Source organism: Marmota flaviventris, chromosome 8, assembly GCF_047511675.1.
Source record: "Marmota flaviventris isolate mMarFla1 chromosome 8, mMarFla1.hap1, whole genome shotgun sequence".
NCBI classification, from domain to species: domain Eukaryota; kingdom Metazoa; phylum Chordata; class Mammalia; order Rodentia; family Sciuridae; genus Marmota; species Marmota flaviventris.
In genome coordinates, this window is record NC_092505.1 from 120,141,387 (window position 1) to 120,162,077 (window position 20,691).

General features: G+C 32.8%; 1 protein-coding gene across 4 annotated transcripts in view; it reads right to left on the reverse strand.

Moving 5' to 3' along the window:
- Positions 1-20,691, reverse strand: part of U2surp (U2 snRNP associated SURP domain containing) — a 49,625-nt gene that overhangs the window by 13,806 nt on the left and 15,128 nt on the right. For 2 of the 4 annotated variants that reach the window (XM_071615578.1, XM_027933792.3), the window contains exons 7-21: positions 16,349-16,416; positions 15,735-15,829; positions 15,617-15,652; positions 15,443-15,525; positions 13,459-13,624; positions 13,065-13,276; positions 12,094-12,137; positions 8,864-8,968; positions 7,868-7,934; positions 7,628-7,791; positions 5,913-6,075; positions 5,430-5,509; positions 4,498-4,585; positions 3,437-3,559; positions 826-982 (exon numbers count right to left, since the gene is read on the reverse strand). In XM_071615578.1, coding sequence (XP_071471679.1) covers positions 826-982; positions 3,437-3,559; positions 4,498-4,585; positions 5,430-5,509; positions 5,913-6,075; positions 7,628-7,791; positions 7,868-7,934; positions 8,864-8,968; positions 12,094-12,137; positions 13,065-13,276; positions 13,459-13,624; positions 15,443-15,525; positions 15,617-15,652; positions 15,735-15,829; positions 16,349-16,416 — 1,651 coding nt within the window. Of the gene's footprint in view, positions 1-825; positions 983-3,436; positions 3,560-4,497; positions 4,586-5,429; positions 5,510-5,912; positions 6,076-7,627; positions 7,792-7,867; positions 7,935-8,863; positions 8,969-12,093; positions 12,138-13,064; positions 13,277-13,458; positions 13,625-15,442; positions 15,526-15,616; positions 15,653-15,734; positions 15,830-16,348; positions 16,417-20,691 lie in introns of those variants that run through there. The other 2 variants (XM_027933793.3, XM_071615579.1) reach the window with 2 other exon arrangements.

The following is a 20,691-nucleotide window of genomic DNA, read 5'->3' on the forward strand; positions in this document are numbered from 1 at the left end:
TACTGTGATACAAGTAAACCTTAGGAATTATTTATTTTTGGAATTTTCCATATAATATTTTTGGACCAAGGTTAACAGCAGGTAACTGAAACTGAAAGTGAAATGGCAAATAAGGGGAATCTACTGTACATATCAACTCAGAAAACCTTGGTTAGTAATATTTTAAGCAAACGAAGAAACACAGAAGTAAAATAAATATATCTTGAACACCTTTACCTAACTGTTGTCTAAAATATCAAATCCCTAATTTGTTTAATATTTTAACATAATTTTAGGCAGCTAAGAAAACTGAATCTGTAGACTGGAAAATGTAATAATAAAAACAGAACTGGTAAGACCAGGTACATGGCATTGTGAATATAATTGTGAACAAGATTTGATCTATAATTTCCTGACAAGACAAAAAGGAAGTTACTAATATTATAGGAGGCCGACTATCTCAACAAAGAAAGGTGACCATAAAAAAATTTAGTCTTTTCCTTGGGGCTAGGGTTGTGGCTCAGCGGTAGAGCATTCACCTAGCACATGCGAGGCACTGGGTATGATCCTTAGCCCCACATAAAAATAAATAAATATAATAAAGTATTGTGTCCAACTACAACTAAAAAAATATTTTAAAAATAAAGTCTTTTCCTTGGTATAAACATTACCTTGGTATAAACATATTCAAGGATATTTGAATTTCGAAAAGTCAGAAAAATTTGACACCTTAACATTTTATTAAAATATTAAATAGAAATAATTCTTTCCATATTAGCATGAATAGAAATTAGTTTTGGTAACTAAACTTATTAACTCCATTTAATGCTTGAAATCTGAACTTACAAGGCACTCCATCCAGATCATCATCAAGACTTTTTATAGGAACTCCATCAAGATCATCAATCGGAGTAGCATCAATGGGAATTCCATCCACATCTTCTAGAGGTGCACCATCAAGCTCTTCTTCAATGGGAGCACCATCAAGATCATCTGGTACATCCTGTAGAACCACATACAACTAACTAACATTTTCTTTGCTTGTTAAAGTCTCACTGCTATAAACCTAACCAGTACAAGTAAGGTTGGTTGGATACCCACACTCCCGGGTACAACGTAAGACAATAATATTTTATTGTCCAGTCTGCCCATGAAACAGGAACTGGTACCTTTCTTTATATAATATTTACCAAGTGCCAATTACCATGTGAGTCAATGATGAGCAAATCATAGAATTTACGAAAGGTTTTTTTTGTTGTTATTATTTCAGGAAATCAGATAATCACAACAACATACAAATAATTGTTACAATAATGAGGTATATCACCATCCTATTAGAATGATTAATAAGGAAGTTTCACTTTGGAAGAGAAAACACTATCCACTTAAGAAACTGAAACAAAACCCATGAGTAGGGAGGATATGGAAGGATCTTGCATGAGTGAAAATGTACAGCTTGACTATTAAAGATGAAAGACTCAAGAACTATTGAGGTAAAAAGCAACAGAATGGAGGTGAATAGAATCTGTTATCATGTGCTATACCTTTTCATATACGTATTTACTTATATAGTTCTTTAATAAAATGAAGTCATGCTAAATACAGATGGTTCCCAACTTACTTACAATTATTTTTCGAATTTATAATGGTGCAAAAAAAGTGATACATGTTCAGAGGTTAATCGTACTTCAAATTTTGAATTTTGATCTTTTCCTAGGACAACAATATGTTATATGATCTTCCTGTGATGCCGGGCAACAACAGCAAGCCACAGCTCCCAGTCAGGCGCATGCTCATTGGATATGTACTGAGTTATCTGAGTTATCACCATTTTTTGGATACAGATATTTAGCAAGTTACATGAGATATTCAATACTTAATTTAAAACTAGGCTTTGTGTTAGGTAATTTAAGTGTCCTGAGCATGTTTAAGGTATAGGAGGGTAGCTATGACATTCCATAGATTAGCTGCATTAAATGTTTTTTCAATTTATGATACAATCAACTTACAATGGATTAATGAGACCTTATCATAAGTCATGGAATATCTATATATGGCTTGTTCTCTAATGTATCATAAATCTTTCATGTCATCAAAAAAAAAAAAAAAAAAGCCACTAATTTTTACATAAAGACAGAACACAGAAAATTCCCACTATATATAACTTTGATTCTAGGGCTAAGGTAATTTTAGCAATTAAAAAAAAAAAAATCATTATTTAGTGTTAAACAATAGATTTTTTTTTAAACAAAGAAATGCTATCCCCAATTTTCCAAGAAATCTCCATACTGCTTTCCATATTGGCTGCAACAATTTTGCAGTCCCACCAGCAGTGTATGAGTGAACCTTTTCCCCTCACATCCTCAGCAACACTTGTTGTTTGTATGCATAATAGCTGCCATTCTGACTGGAGTGAGATGAAATCTTAAGAGTGGTTTTGATTTACATTTCTCTAATTGCTAGTGATGATAAACATTTTTTCATGTGTTTGACAACTGACTGTAAATCATCTTCTGAGAAGTGTTTCTTTAGGTCCTTGACCCATTTATTGACTGGGTTATTTGTGGGGTTTTTTTGTTTGTTTTTTTTTTGGTGTCTAACTTTTTGAGTTCTTTATATACCTTAGAGATTAGTGCTCATCTGATGTGTGAAGGGTAAAGATTTGCTCCTAAGATGTAGGCTCTCTATTCACCTCACAGATTGTTTCTTTTGCTGAGAAGATTTTTTAGTTCGAGTCCATCCCATTTATTGATTCTTGATTTGACCCAGCTATCCCTTTCCTTGGTCTATACTCAAAGGACTTAAAAACAGCATACTACAGGAATACAGCCACGTCAATGTTTATAATTCACAACAGCTAAACTGTGGAACCAACCTAGGTTCAATAGATGAATGGATAAAAAAAAAAAAAAACTGTGGCATATATACACAATGGAATATTTATTACTCAGCAATAAAAGAGAATAAAATCATGGCACTTGCAGGTAAATGGATGGCGTTATAGAAGATAATGCTAAGTGAAGTTAGCCAATCCCCAAAAACCAAATGCCAAATGTTTCCTCTGATATAAGGGGGCTGATTCATAGTGGGGTAGGGAGGGGGAGCATGGGAGGAATAGATGAACTCTAGATAGGGCAGAGGAGTTGGAGGGGGAGGGAAGGGGGCATGGGGTTATTAATGATGGTGGAATGTGATGATCATTATTATCCAAAGTACAGGTATGAAGACATGAATTGGTGTGAATATATTGTGTATACAATCAGAGATATGAAAAATTGTGCTCTGTATATATAATAAGAATTGTAATGCATTCCGCTGTCATACATAAATAAAAAATAAATTTAAAAATTAAAAAAAAAAAAAAAACAGAAAAGAAATGCTATTCACATATGTAACATACCACACTACAGTCCAAAAACAAATTTCAAAAATAATCAGACAAATATAGAATGCCTACCTCGGTTTCCTTTTCTTCAATAATATTTACAAGTCCTAAGAAAATATTCTGTAGTTTGATCAAAAATGGTTCTGGATAAATTGCCCAATCTTCCCATGCTCTGAAGCAGGTCATTACCCGTTGCTAAATAAATAGGAAATAGACAATGAGTTACTATTGTGGGCAGTGTCTCAAAGTTCAGTTCCTAAGAAACAACTATAATGATTTGCTGAATTTTCCTTTAAACTGACACTCTTCATAAAATTTTCAAAAAGCAAATATTTCATATTTAAAAAAAAAAAATCAGTGTCACCTTCAAATTAAAGGGGAGCGTGACAACCACAATTGTTTGCTTTTCATCATATAAAGTCAATTCCAATATTAGTACTAAACATGAGTCATATTCTGGGGTAGACTTAACAGAAATTTAGGAAAGCTGAAATCAAAGTAGCCAAGTTTTAACCTGAATCCCCTGTGGCCCAATAAAATACTTCAAATATCTGGCTAACATTTTCCTCTGCCATTCCCAAAACCGTCAATTCTAACTTAGGGTAAATATTTCAGAAAAAAATATTTAAAAAATAGATTTGTCTAAATCCTCTAGATGATAGGATCACTGGCTATCTTTCCAAGTTAAAAAATTTTCCTAACAAAGCTTTCTTCCCATGAAAGTATATTTACTTATTCAATTATAAGTTATTTTTTGGCTTTTCTTAATACCAGTCTATTGCTTATGAGGCTATAAAAAATTAGTAGCTGAATATGCTTTCTAAATATAAATAACAAAAATGTACATTCCCTAATCCAGCCACACTGTATGTACCATTACAAAACAGTTTAATTTCTGAATGTGCTCTGTGGGAGGGGAGGAACCTAATAGCTAAAATATTTAAATAATTAACACTTAGAACTAATCTGATAAAACAAAAAGTGATGTATTTTAAATTTTCTTATACTTTTAAATAATGAAGGCAGCAGAATTTTAAAACACTAACTTCTAATATGCTTCTCTAGCCCTCCAATGCCCTCCTCCTCCACCTATCTAGAACACTTAAGGCAAAAACAGAAAACAATATACATACCTTAAAGTTTTCAGACTGCAAATGGCCTTGAATTGTACGATAGGTAGCATTGAGGTCTGAAAATATCTGACATAACTTTGTTTCAAAACTGAAATTTAAATAATATATCCTTTAAAATAAAATCTGTTTGAAATTGCACCTCCTCTTCAAAATGCTAATCAATGAAAACCCCTCTTGGACTTAAAATTAAGATCAAGGTGCTTTGACTTCTACTATTCTACATTTTCTCCTGTAAAGACCCCCAAGAGTCGTAAGTACTAGTTCCCTTCAAAAACAAGGTACTTTACATTAGGACACAGTTGAACCATCTATTTCAACTTCTGTTTTATAAATAGGAAACTTATAAAAAATTAAGTGACTTGACCATAGCAAAAGCAGAGTAGGATCCATTTCTAAATTTCCTTTCAGAGACAAGTTTTGTTCCTGAGCCTAATTTATAAAATAAACACAGAAGAGGAACTCTAAGAAAGAGACAGCTTAATTATAGAACAGCAGTATAATTTCTTAATGCCTCAAAAAACATTAACAATGAAAATCATACAATGATGAACAGAAGAAAATGGAGATGTTATAGTTAATGTTGTATCTTTGCTCTACTCCTTTATGTCTGCTGTTACGTACACTGCTTATTAAACAACAACTAAATAAGATGTTATTTTTTTAACTTCACCTATCTTGTTATTTTGTCAACACTTAAGAATCTGACATTTAAAAACTGAAATAAAAATTAAAACTTCCCCAAAAAATGGTAATTCAGATTACAGCAATTTAGTTCAACAAATCCAGGCCAATTTAAAAGAGAATTTTCTAACCATAAATAAATTCAAATTATTTCTTCTATGTGGGCGATGTTAACAATTGATCCTCTTTTCTAAACTCCTTACCCTTAATTATTTTATTTCGGGAATATCAGCTTATATCATTATACTTACAATTTTCTATAATATGAAGCATTGGCAACTTTGGCTGAAGAGTTGTACAAAACATCAGAAACCAAATATAATCTGGCAATCTATAATGCCAAAAGATAACACAAATGGATTAAAAATAAAAACCATTAGCCAATAATATATCTAGAAAAAAACTCTATTGTCATTTCTTGGAATTGGGGCGTAAGGCTAATGTTCAGCTATAATTTAATAATCACTCCCAAATTAGAAAAGTTATATGAAATTCAACATCATGGAAATGACACTAGCAGGGATAAAATCTGTCAACTCATTTATAGTTCGAGTTGTTGGTTACTTATATGTCGATGACAAAAGTTTCCCAGGCAGAGGAAAATAAAACTACATGGGAAAGATTTTGTCAAAATTCTTCATGCAAAAAGAAAACCAATTCCAATTCAAAAAGAAGTCAACTATTATCTCCTATTTACTTAATTAAACATTCAGAAAAAGAAACCATTCCCATACCTTTTTAGGAAGAGGTGTCTTTAAGATAGACAATGATTCAGTAATGCAATCCACTATTTCTTCAGCAGCTTCAGCATTATTAAGACAGAAGACCATTGCATCTCCAATATCATTTTTTCTTGGAGTTAATCCCCGTAAGATTTCTTCTAATTTGTCCCTCTGTCTGAAAACAAATTTTTAAAATTATAAATATTTACAGATATAAGTTTCAAATGCCATTATAGTTTTTGCTCACAAACTAATCTCTTTAAAGTCCACTCAGATAAAATAGATCTGAAGAATGTATTAAGTACCCCAAACTCGTTATCATTTTAATTTTTTTTAATTTGAATATAATACCTTTATTTATTTTTATGTTGGTTGAGGATCAAACCCAGGGCCTTGCACACTCTAGGCAAGCACTCTACTGCTGATTCACAACCCCAGACCCTCATTATCATTTTTTTAAGAGCTTATTTACAGAAGAATACTTCTCATGAAACTAAAAATATTCAATGACCTTTTTAGCTTACAAATTAAGTAAATTTAATATTATGGGTATATTTCCAAATCTTTAAGATTATCTCATCATACTGAAAAACGTTCTTGTTCTTTACTCTCCTTTCTTGAAGGAAGTCTTATTACTTTAGCACTTTGGCATGGGATTAGGACAGGCTAACTTTTTCTGTAATGAATAAGATCACAAATATTTTAGGTTTTGCAAGCCATATGGTCTCTGTAAGTCACTCTACTACTATAGCACCAAAGCAACCATAGACAACATGTAAAGAAATGGGCATGGGCATATTCCAATAAAACAGTATTTACAAAAACAGGAGGCAGTCAGATTTAGGCTTTGAGCTGCCTGCAGATTCCTGGACCAAAGTAATAATGGACCCATCCCTACAGAAACAAATACACTCAGATATGTAACACACCATTAGCAAATGCTCTCACAGACAGTGCATCAAAGCAACATGTATTAAGATAATAGAAGGGGCTAAGGTTGTGGCTCAGCGGTACAGTGCTCGCCTAGCATATGCGGGGCCCTGGGTTCCAACCTCAGCACCACATAAAAATAAATAAATAAAATGAAAGTATTGTGTCCAACGACAACTAAAAAATAAATATTAAAAAAAGAGATTAATAGACTATGCAATGAAGTCTAACTTTAAATGCTAAAAATTCTTTTAGCTAACTTTTCCCTATGAGATATATGGAGCATCCTCCAAATATTTAATAAATATGTTTCTGCTTTTTAAATCAGGCTAATTGCATTTACCAGGGCTGAGTGAGCACTAATAACATGTTTGCATGGCAGCCATCTCACAGCTCACACACTGTAAGCTCTATGAAAGACTTTGCATAGTCAACATCTGACCCCTTCCTAACCACACAGTAATTTTTCCTCTTTATGTTGCACTCAAAGAGGCAAGAATTCTAAGGGTCCCTAGATAATTCCTGTAAGAGTCTGAAGTATTCTAATGCCAGAGAAAGAAATCAATCATGTTTAAGAGATCATCAATAGTTTTATCACCAGGCACAGGACACGGTCAGTAGGACAGACATATATATTTGCCATAATGTTTAAAATTATAAAGCATATGATGAAAGATGTTAATATTTTAAATATTCACAAGTAGAAAATCATTGTATTTTAGGGTTATACCAATAAAACTATTAATTAAAGCAAAGTGACTTTTCTGAATATATAACAGAAAGAAAAAGCATCTTACTCTTCCTTGAGTGCTCCCTTCTTACTAGGTTCCTCTACAAAAGCTTCTGTTTCTTGTTCTTCTGACATTCCATGAAGGTATGGATTTAATGGTGGTGGCCTCCAAAAAGATCCATTTTTGAACATACGAAAATCTTCTGTCCGCCATTTAGTTGGAGAATCTCCCTAAAAATTCCAGGAAGTTATTAGAAAGGTCTAATAACTCAAGAGTGAAATTAATAAAGCAATTAATTCTACTTGCCTGCAGAATGGAATAAAGCTTCCACCTGTAGTAAACATGGGCAGGTGTCTGGTTTTCAAATAAGAACCTAAACAAAACAAAACAAAAACATTATAGACATCATATTCTTTTAGAAAGGGCTACCTTCAACTAAATATAAACAAATGATAAATATTATTTGCCCATTTAGTTCTAAAAAACAACTACAATCAAGAGACCCCCCAAAATTCCTTATATTTTGCCATCTGTTCCTTACCCCTTCCCTGCTGTCCCAACTCCAGACCACATTAATGATCGAGTTCAATACTTAAAAGGCATGTTTCTTGCTGGGACTTACAATGATTTATATGGAACACTTATAGGTCAGCTGCTGTGTCAGGCAATGGAGAGATTTTTCTCAACATGTAATTTCAAAAGTAGTGATTTTACACTACTTAAAAGAGTGTTAAATTAATGTCTTAGATACCATAGCAATTCAGAAAATAAACAATTTCCTTTCAAACTCGTTTAACTATAGTTTATGAAAGTGTCTTTCATTGAAAACATAATGAAAAGTATTTTTCTCCTAGACAATGCTAAAAACAATGCTATTTAACTAAATCAAAATGTGGTAGAAAAAAAAAACTGATCTAAGCATTCTAATCAACAACTGACTTATCCTTTTGCAAAAATAATCTTGTACTCTAAAATTTTATTCTTAATTCCTAAAAGCAGTTTAAAAATACACACCTGAAAATATCATACAATTTCACTTATATGAGATACCCAAAGCCAAATTCAGAGAGATATAAAGTAGAACAATGGTTGTGAGGATACAGAGCTGGGGAGATGGAGAGTTATTATTTAACGGGTACAGGATTTCAGGTTTGGAAGATGAAAAAAGTTTTGGAGATGGATAATAGTCATGGTTACTAACACAACAATGTGAATGGATTTAAAAGGCACTAAACTATACACTTAAAAATGATTATAATGGTAAATTTTATGTTATAGTACCACAATTTAAACAATACACACCTGAACATAGGATTGTTGATTTCTCTGTTCATAATCATAGCTTCAAACATTGGCCCTTCACGTACAACAAACTCTATCATTCGATGTATCAGGGCGAGCAAATTCCTACAACAACAACACAGTTAAAGAAAATGGATTCAGACCTACCACTATATAAAACTATACTTGACCTAAATTACTACAATTGAGCAGAAAAAGATCATTCTGCTGACTAAAACAGAATTTAATACCAAAAAAGCAACCTGGAGCATATGATAATGCCTTGTGCATTAAGAGGGAATGGGACAGTGGGGGTAGGGGAGCGGGAAGGTGGGAAAGGTGAAGGGAGGGTGGGAAACCACAACAAAGCCTCATAGTAATAGAAGTTTAATTTTCTAAATGTCACTTAATTTTATTTTTCAAATGCAAAACATTAAATCCTGAATCACAACTAATTGGAAAGCTGTAAATATATAAAACCAGTAACTTATAACTTGCATATTATAACCACTAAAATTTACATACTATCTGTTTTAAAAGAAAATATTCCTAATCCAAGCACTTTTGTAGTTGTATTGAAATGTTATAACCATGACTATAATTTATGAAAATGCAAAACTACATGTCAAATTTAAGGCCTGATTTAATGAAAAATCCATCCAATTCCTGTGCTTTTCTGGTACACATTATACTAGATGGAGTTTTTATTAAATCTGACCTTTAATGAGGCAACATCCCTTTGAAGCACACTTCAAACTAGTTCACAATTCATGGCATGTACAACTCTGCCTACATGTTAAGAATCAATGAAGAAATTATACTGCCAAAGCCTTAAGTGAATGGAGTCCTACTCTTTCCAAACTGGGGGACATGGTGAGATGCCCTTCCCATTCTTCATAACCATGATGTTCAAATATTTAAGCCAAAAATAAATATACATAACTTTTTCCTACAGTCATTTATTCTCTGAATTTTTAGAAGGCCTTTACTGATTTTTTTTTTTTAATCTGAAGCTAAAATGTCTAATAAAAGACTCCAAACACAATTTCAGACATTGATGATACTACCAGGTAAAAATGACTCAGCTTACTTATAAGCTACTTATAATTTCTCATTTCACCAGCTGCCCAGCATACAGAGCTGGCAAACAACAATTGGGAAAAGCAAAAGGATATTGGCTCTTGGTATAAGGCACACATTTAAAGTTACATCTTTAGCATTCCCAGTTCAAATTAAGTTCATATAACTGCTAGAATATAAATATAGTTATAGAACAAGACGGATTTTTTTTTTTTTTTTTTTTGGCTGTATATAACTCCCTGTTTCAGAGTACATGGACAGTAAAATAACCTATCTTATATTGACTATAATTATTTTCTCACAGTTTTCAAACAAACCTACTTAAGTGGATGCTAAAATCTCTACATAGTAAAAAAATAATTTAATTCTAAAGGAGGTAAAAAATTATATGCAGGTGTAAATCTTAACAAAGGGGCAACTATATATTTAAAACTATTAATTCAACCATAAATTGTTAAAACTAAAAACAAAAATCACTTAATTTTAAATTTAAAAAATTATTTTCCTTCATAGAAGTATTAATAGTTCTGCAAATATGCAGTTGATATCCAAATGAGAATGTATTCTCAGCATCCATAAAATTAATGACATTACTTTGAAGAAAGGGAGATACTGTAAAATTATGATTCATTCCAAAATTCCCACTGCTGTGAGCCAAATTAAAGTAAAGGGAAATTTTATACATCATAATATATAAGACCATTTACTAGGTGGACAAACACAATACACCCAGAAACTTGTATAAATTAAGTCAAAAGCAACTTGACTTCAGTATTAAAGATAGATGAAAAATGGTTTAGCAAGTTTAAAACCAAAGGGTTCACTCTAATGGTGAGTCAAGACTTTTCAGTAAAATGTATACTCAAAATTTTGTTTAGAAATAAGCTGAGCCACAAGTAAAGCTACTATGGGATATATGTTTTTTGAATATTACAAAAAATACTTTCCTGTGAATGCTTTATTAGTGGAAAAAAAAACCCACTATAGTTTTAAACAGGCTTGTAACTGGTAAAATCTATTTTTACAAAATTAAAAGTTTTTAAATGTTTCATGATTATTTAAAATCAAAATCTGACAATTAGTAGTTGCTAACTTGAATTCAAGATTATTAAAGAATTGTAATCACACTTTTTTCCTTAAGAATTTTGTAATTTCCTTATTTTTTAAAAAATGTTGACTTTCTATCAGGATAAAACAGTGTAGTACAAAAAGATAATATATTTTAAAGTGCATTATTTTATTTTAAAATGGTAATTATCTTATTCTGGGAAACCACAACAAAAAAAAACAAAAAACAAAAAAATTGTCTCTCAGTTATAATAAAACCACATTTATTGGAGTCGATCGTACCAATGTCTGGTCAAAAACTGTATACTTTCCCAATCCATCCCATGATGTTTTCCTGGTCCCCCGCTGCCGCAGACAGTTCAGCTGGTGTTGCTCACCAAGGCCAATGTCAAAGAGAATTTGGTATTCTTTTGTGTTCATTTATTATTCAACCAGTGTTGTGTTCCTGTGTTTGGGAAAAGGCTTAGCTTGACTGAGCAAGAGCATACCTAGAGTATGAATTCTTCTGCATTGATAATATATTGAGAAAGGAAAAAAAGGAAGAAAGAAAAATAAAAGAATTCCAAACACCTATATTATCATGGAAAAAAGACTCTAATAAATACAGTGTTCACAAAAATATTAGGAATTTCTTCTTAAAATTAATTAGGAAAAAATAAATAAAACTATGCCCTCAGTAAGGAGAATGCAAACCAAAGTTGTACATTAAATGTGGCTAATTCAGAAATCAAAGAAGAAGGGAAAAAAAAAAGATTGGGTCAAATTATAACATTATCTAAAATTTAAGATGTTTTATTTAAAACACCTATTTGCCCATTATAACATCTAACATTAGAACAACTCCACATTAAATCTATTAAACATTTTCTAACTCTAAAGCTATAAAAATTCTCTACATTAATAACAATAAAAACAAAAGATAATGACATGAAATTGCAAAGCATACTAAAGTTAATTAAATTTCATACATCCCCCCCAAAAAGTACTGGGAAGGAACCATTGCTCAGTCAAGATATTACCTTTTCCTCAACACCATTTTTTTTTAAATTCAGAAGGGGATATTGTCTATATTTAGATCAGTAATAATAAAGAAAAACATGTACCTTTCTGTTGGGATAACCACTTTGACTATGGCTTGCGACAGAGTCTGTATATGAAGTCACATCAGATAATAAACATAGAATATGTGAGTATTGTTAACAAGTAACAAGCAAAAATATACATATGCATTGAAAATACTACACATCTAATCACAAGTTTTGCAGGCAATCACTGCATTTGAAGTAATTATACACTAAGCAATTACATAAATGCAAATGGATGTGTTCAGTGAACAATAAATGTTCACCAAATGCAAAGAATCAGAACATTCCTGCCAGAATGCACATCAATGCACTGAAATAGGTACTACACTGAGAATTATCAGATAAAGATTTTAATTTGTGAAATAATTAGCTGTTTGCCTCTGATCATACAGTTTGCTACTTTGTTCCCAAGCCTTTAAAACCAGCCCTGTCATTTTAAGTGTAATTAAGTCACAACAGAACCAACAGATTCTTATAACTTGAAATTCAGTTGGTTTTATGTTTAATAAAGAGAAATACTCACCCTTTGCTTTTTACTAGATTAACTTTTTAAAAATACCACATATAATCTCAAATATTCTAATACCTCAAACCTCGAGAGTTAGCTAGCTGCCATCCAAACAATTTAACTATTTAGGTGATCTTTCTAATTGATAAGTCACTTAACCAAATAAAAACTATCACTTTCTCAGAACAAAATAAATTTAGATACTGCACTTAAGCAAACCTGGATACAACACTGGACAAAGGGGGAGAAAAAAACTTAACAAGTGGTCAAAAAAGGAATGGTAGCCACAAATAAAAATGTGACCTAGTATTTCAATACAGGGTTTCCATGGGCTAAGGCAGGGAACACATCTATTTATTTCTTTAAGAAGTTGCCAAACAGAATTACACACACATTTTCTATAAAATTGTTGAAAAGAAACACTACCACAGATTTAGTATTTACAAATTAGATACGGCCCTATGTACATTTTTTAAATTACCTTCTCAAAATCCTCCTTGTTTTTAGGTGGTGGTAACATGGGAGCATTGGGGTTTTTTAACCGTTCTCTAGGCTGCGCATTAAAAGGCAGTCCGGATGGAGGTGGGGGAAGTGTATGTTCCATCATAGAAGGCGGAATGTATATTGGATGTGGAGGAATAGGTACAGCTTTACCCCAACCTAACTTCATTTCAAAAGACATAATCATTTTTCCTACAAAGGAAGAAAAGAAAGGTCACTCTCCTAAGTCTCTAAAGAAAATAAAGTATATCTGGTTATTTGAATTATATTTCATTTTTAACCTCTTCATTCCTCACTGGAGTTTACATAACTACTTTTACAAACCAAAGAAATGTCTAAATTCTATTAAGTGAATAATTATAAAACTTTCTTACCATTTAAATTTTTTAAAGCTCTTTCAGCATCTCTTCTATTCATAAAGGCCACAAAGCCACAATTTCTTTCTCTTGCTCTTTCTTCATCAGTTCTAGGCCACATAATTTTCACACTAGCTAATGGTCCAAATCTTCCAAATTCTTGGCACAGCATTTCTTCATTCATCTATGAAAAGGCATTAAGGGTTTTTTGGTTTGAAAAAAAAAAAAAGACAATTCTGTGCCAATAGAAAGCAAAGTAAATTTTGCAAAAATGAAAATCAACATATTAATGCAACAATTCTCCCTTCACACACCAGAAAATCTACAAAGGTAAAATCCTGCACTCCTGGGGCACTCACACTTATTTTCAAATCACAAACGTTCTATTTCACTTAAATAAGATGCCAGGGTAGGAAGGCTGAGTGGCTGAAGAGAACAAAAAGCATATTTAACTCCCTTCTTTCTGTTTTAATATTTTAGAATCTAAGTAACCTGTTCTACAATGATGGTTTCTATGTCTAGGCATTTAGCAGCATTTTTCAGGCAGGAATAATTAGCACATTTAAAAGGAAATATTTGTTGATGATGAAAGAAAAAACCACCTTCCAACATCAAACTACTTCTCACTAGTATAAACCAAGAGCAGGGAAACAAATCAGTGAATATATAATAAGGTCAAATATTCTAATAGGTGTTTTGTTTCCCTTTGTTTTTTGGTTTTGGGCGGGGGGGGGGGGGTTGGTGTGTGTGTTACTGGGGATTGAACCCAGGGCTGTTCTACCATCAAACCACATCTTCAGCCCTTTTATTTTTTTGAGACAGATCTTGCTAAATTGCTGTCCTCAAATTTGCAAACCTTCTGACTCAAGCCTCATGAGTCACTGGAATTACAGATGTAGACCATCACACCCAGCTCAAAAGTATCTGTAAGTTTTGTTTATTTGTTTTGGTACTGGGAATTGAAACCAGAGGTGCTTTACCACTGAGCAACATCCAGGCCTTTTTTACTTTGAGACAGGATCTTGCAAAATTGCTTAAGTCCTTGCTAGGTTGCTGAGGCTGACTCTGAAAGTGCAATCTGCATGCTTCAGCCTCCTGAGCTGCTGGGATTACAGGCAAGTGCCACCATGCCCAATTGTAATTTTTCAAAAGAATATTCTGTACAATACCACTACAAGTCCCATAACATAAATAACAACATCGAAGCAGGAAAATAATTAAATATTAAAGATAAAACCACAAATACTAGTTTGCTGTTAGAAGCAAAAAAGAAAAGTAAGCTATGTATTAGGTATTATAAAAATATGGACATCACTGGTCATAGTCTGATTTGATAAATAAAAAAACTGGCACCTAGCAAAACATTCCATATTCAGAGTATAGTCCCAGTTACTGAAAGAGGAGACAAGCCCTCAAGAATTTGCAGCAAAACAATTTGGGCCATACTAATAAGTCCCAAATCTACAAGATAATTTTAGAGCCTCTCTAGTTCCATCAGATTTGCAAATTTCAGAATCTTGATTTTTTTTTTTTTTTTTTGGAGGTGGGGGTTGGGGGTACTGGAATTGAACTCAGGGGCACTCAACCACTGAGCCACATCCCCAGCCCTACTTTGTATTTTATTTAGAGACAGGGTCTCACTGAGTTGCTTAGTGCCTTGCTAAGTTGCTGAGGCTGGCTTTGAACTCACAATCCTCCTGTCGCAGCCTCCCAAACTGCTGGGATTAAAGGCATCCACCACTACGCCAGTCTTGATTTTATTTTTGTATTGACTAAGAAAGCAATTTTCTTCCTAAGCATAAAGCAATATTATTTAACGGGGCTGGGGATGTGGCTCAAGCGGTAGCGCGCTCGCCTGGCATGCGTGCGGCCCGGGTTTGATCCTCAGCGCCACATACAAACAAAGATGTTGTGTCCGCCGAAAATTTAAAAAAAATAAATAAATATTAAAATTCTCTCTCTCTCTCTAAAAAAAAAAAAAATATTATTTAACTAATATTACCTGTGGATTAATGTTTCCAAGGTATAAATTAGTAGTACTTGGATCGCCTACATCATGTGAGCCTGGTGCATAATCATCAAGAACTAGAGAAAAAAAGAAAAAAAAATTATAACTTCCAAAACACAAAGCTTGGATAATTTCTTATTAATTAAAAAAGCAAAAAAACGGTATTACCACCAGATGATCGATTTCTCCTGGAAGGCGCGTCCACTTAAAAGAAAGGAAAGAAAATAATTCTTAATTGTCAGTATAATTAAGTACAAATACACACAATAAAATAAATGTCACTTACTAGAACGACGCTGACCATCAGAATCTGACTGAGGCGGCTCGAATCGACTTAACCTGCCTTTTGTTTTATGCCTCTCATCACGCTCTTCTTGAATTCTATTAAAAATATTTACAACCAATAAAAATGAGCCACAATTCGCTTATTCACATTTAATAATAGAGTCTATCCAAGTGTCACCTTCAAATAGCCTGAAATATTGTATTTAACTCAAATATTGTAATGATAACCAAGATTAGACAGTCCCTATTTCTATCATTCCAGTGATGGAAAACAAAGCCCACTTTTAAGGTAAAGAGGAAATTGAACATTAAAACCACTGAATTTGTTGTTTCTTGTTATGCTTAACCACCCCTCACTCCTACACCAGTGAGTTCACTGCTTCTACTGCAAATAGAACTCCAGTCATTAAATAAAAAGAACTGCATCCACATAATCCAAGCAACCTTGATGCTGGACTAAATGCTAATTCATTTCAAATATGCTCCATCAAATATCTTTACGAGATCTAAAATAACCTCATAGCAAGCTGTTAATAATAACTATATTCCTCATACCTGTATTTCTAAGTATCAGTTCAATATACCTATGATAGTTCTTCTTATTATAAAACTTACTGTTTTAATTCTTCTTTGAAAAGTTCCAAGTTGCTTTTTTTCTTTTCTTTCTCCCCTTTCTTCAGTGGCTATGACAATGACAATTCAAACAAAATAAGATTTCAAAAAAACTGTTGTACGAAATCATATTTAAATAATTTTTACTTCAGTTTCATTACATATTCTAGTTATTTAAATTCAAAAGGGAGAATACTTCTGTTATTGAATATTCCCTATATTCTTCCTGTTCCCCCAAAACAACAAGTAAATAATTAAGTTATTAAAATGATTAGTTAAAACAACAACAAGTAGTAGTCTTAGTGAATAAAAAAGCTACTAATAAGTGGTCCTGAAAAAAGTATGTGAGGCATGGAATTCAAGAACAGTAAGTAAATGAAATGAACTGCCATGTAAAATAACTGCCATAAACAACTGCTGAAAATATGCGCAATTCAAAGCAATCACTTTTGGAGGATATAAATTACTGAAACAATGAGTAAAATCTACTACCAAGATAATTCAATGGGGAAGAATAGTCTTTTCGACAAATGGTGCTAGGACAATAAATTACCTACATGCAGAAGAATGAAGATATACCCCTACTTCACATTATATGCAAAATTATTTCAAAATAGCAAATAGACCTAAATGTAAGAGCAAAACCCATAAAATTCTTAGAGGAAAACAGGAATAATGTCATCTTTATGACACTGAATTAGGCAATGATTTTTTTAGATATATGATATCAAAAGCACAAATGACAACATTTAATTAAAATTTTCCAATTCCATGTTTCAATCGAGAAGAGTAGCCGGGTAGAGCAGCACATGCCTGTAATCCCAGCAGCTCAGGAGTCTGAGGTAGGAGGATCACAAGTTCAAGACGGTCTCACTTAGTGAGGCCCTAAGTAACTTAGTGAGATCCTGTCCCAAAATAAAAAGGGCTGGGGGTGAGGCTCGGTGGTAAAGTACCTCAGGGTTCAATTTCCAGTATTCATCACCCCCACCCGCAGAAAAAGGGCAAAGCCAAGCCACAGAACAGAAATCATTTACAAACCATGGAGCCAGTAAGAAACTTGATTCCTGAAAATATAAAATACTCTAAAAACTCAAAAATAAAAAGACAATCCAATTAAAATATGGGCCAAGGATTTGAATAGCTATTTCTTCAAAGATTATGGACAATAAACACATGAAAAGATAGCTGCTTAACATCATTAGGTAAATGTGTCTCAAAATAAAAATGAGGTACAACTTCACAAAGACGACAGAAATAATTTTAACAAGTGCTGGTTAAGATACGGGGAAATTAGAACCATACATTACAGGCAAGATTACAAAACTTTGGAAAACAGTTTGGCAGTGTCTCAAAAGGTCAGAGAGTCACTATGTGACCCAGTAATTCCATATGTGGAATTTAACAAGAACTAAAAACCTACACCCACACAAAAAGCCATATATAAATATTTACAGCCGTATTACTCTTTTTTTTTTAATAGTAACACCTGTTAAGGGGATACAACCCATAAAGTAATGAACCCATCAAGTACCACATGGATAAACAATATGTGGTATATCATAGAGTGGAATATTGTTTGACCACAAAAAAGGACTGAAATATTAATACATGCCACAAGAAAGATGAACCTTGAAACATGCTGAGAATAGAAGCCACACCCAAAATACCATGTTGATGATCCCATCTGTATGAACTGCTCAGAATAGGGATAGAAAGTAGATCAGTGCTTGCTAAGAGCTGAGAGTATGAGGGAAATGGGGACAACTAACTCTGGGCACAGAATTTCTTTGGCGAGTGATAAAAATGTTCTGAAATTGGAGAGAGGGGACCATTGAACAACCATGAATATACTAAAAAACCACCTAATTGTACACCTTAAAAGGACAGATTTTGTCAATAATTATTTTTTAAATACTTTGGAGTATCTGAAACACCACAAGAAAACTCAGCCTCACAGGATACAAAATCAACATACAAAAATCAATAGCTTTCTCATACATCACCAATGAATCTGTTGAGAAAGAAATAGGGAAAATTAATTCCATTCACAATGGCCTCAAAAAATAAAATATCTAGGAATAAATCTAACCAAGGAAGAGAAAGACTTTGACAATGAAAAGTATAGAAAACTGATGAAAGAAAATTTTAAAAGACACTAGAAGATGGAAGTGTAAAATCAACATTAATAAAAGGACCATATTACCAAAAGCAATTAACACATTCAATGCAATCCTCATCAAAATACTAATGACATTCTTTACAGAACTAGAAAAAAATAGCCCTAAAAGTCATTTGGAAGAATAAAAGACCCAGACAAGCCAAAGCACTTCTAAGCCAAAAAAAAAAAAAAAAAAAAGCAATGCTGGAGGCATAATACCTGCCTTCCAATTATACTACAGAGCCATGGTAACAAAAACTGCATGGTACTGGCATAAAAGCAGACATATAGACCAATGGAACAGAATATAAGACACGAAGACAAACCCACACACATATAGTCATCTGATCCTTGACAAATATGCCAAAAATATACATTGAAGAGAGCCTTTTAAACAAATAGTGTTGAGAACTAGCTATCCGCATGTAGAAGAATGAGACTAGATCCTTCTCTCTCGCCCCTCACACAAAAGTCAACTCAAAATAGATCAAAGACCTAGAAATTAGACTAGAAACTATGCAATTCCTAGAAGAAAACACAGGGTCAACACTCTAACATCTAGGTGCACACAACAACCCTCTCAATAGGACTCCTTAAAAATCTTTGCAAGCTACTTTTCTGACAGAGGATTAATATCAGAATAAAGAACTAAAAAAATAATAATAACCCAATTAATAAATGGGTAAATGAACGAAACAGATACTTCTCAAAAGAAATAATAAATACAAATGGACAGTAAATATGAAAAAATGTTCATCATTAGAAATTAGGGAAATGCATATCAAAACTACACTGAGATTTCATCTCATTCCACTTAGGATGGCATCCATCAAGAATACACACAAGGGGTCTGGGGTTGTGGCTCAGCAGTAGAGCACTCGCGTAGCACATGCGAAGCCCTGGCTTTAATCCTCTGCACCACATAAAAATAAATAAATAAAGGTATTGTGTCCAACTACAACTAAAAAATAAACATTTTTTTAAAAAGAGAATACACACAAGGCGACTGGAGTTGTAGCTCAGTGGTAAGAGTGCTTTCCTCGCATGTGGGAAGGCACTGAGTTCAATCCTCAGCACCACATAAAAATAAAGGTATTGTGTCCATCTACAACTAAAAAAAAATATATTTAAAAAAAAAAAAGAATACACCCAATAATAATGCAGGAAAGGATGTGTAGAAAAAGCACCTTTACACTTGGTGGAATTGTAAATTAGTACAACACTGTGGAAATCAAGTTGGAGGTTCCTCCAAAAGTCTAGGAATGGAACTACCATATGACCCAGGTATACCACTCCTTAGTATTTATACTAAAGAATTAAAGTAACAATACAACACACAAATACTCATGTCTATTGTAGTACAATTCACAACAGACAAACTGTGGAACCATCCTATGTGCCCATCGATGAATGTATGAGTAAAGAAAATGTGATATATATAAACAAATTTTATTTAGCCATAAAGAAGAAAGAAATTATGTCATTTGCAAGAAAATGGATAGAACTTGAGAGCATTATGTTAAACAAAATAAGCTAAACTCAGAAAGTCAAGGATCATGTTTTCTCTCACATGTGAAAGATAGGGAAAATAGAAAAAACAAATGGTAGGGTATAGATGTCTCATAAAAACAGGAGACCAAAAAATAAAGGAAATGTACCAGGTAGAGGGGGGGAGAAGAAAGAAAAGGGAAAAACTCAGGAATGATACTGACGTAACTATACTGTCAAATAGTATACATGTATGAACGTCATAAACCTATTATATATAATTGTAATGTACCAACAAAAAATATGGAAACAAAAATAAAAACTGGAAAAAAAAAATCAATCTCACTGTTCAATTTAATCATACTTACTCACCAAATATGGCTTCAAATGACATTACCCACATCTACCTATCTACTATTCCCCATAAAAACCCCACCATCAAAGAATACAAATTTTTATAAACACTGAGAATATTTAAGATACAGTGTCACTAATTCTGATAGCAATTCCACAAAAAAGTTCAAAAATGCCTTGGAAAACATACACTACACACTGTTAATAATTTAAATACCTCAGTTCAGAATTTATTCTAAAGCTAACTTCTTTATTTTACATTTATACCCCAAATGCAGACAACTTTTGACTTGCAATATATGTAATGTGTAAGTACAACAAACAATGTTCATCTATGTGGTCTACT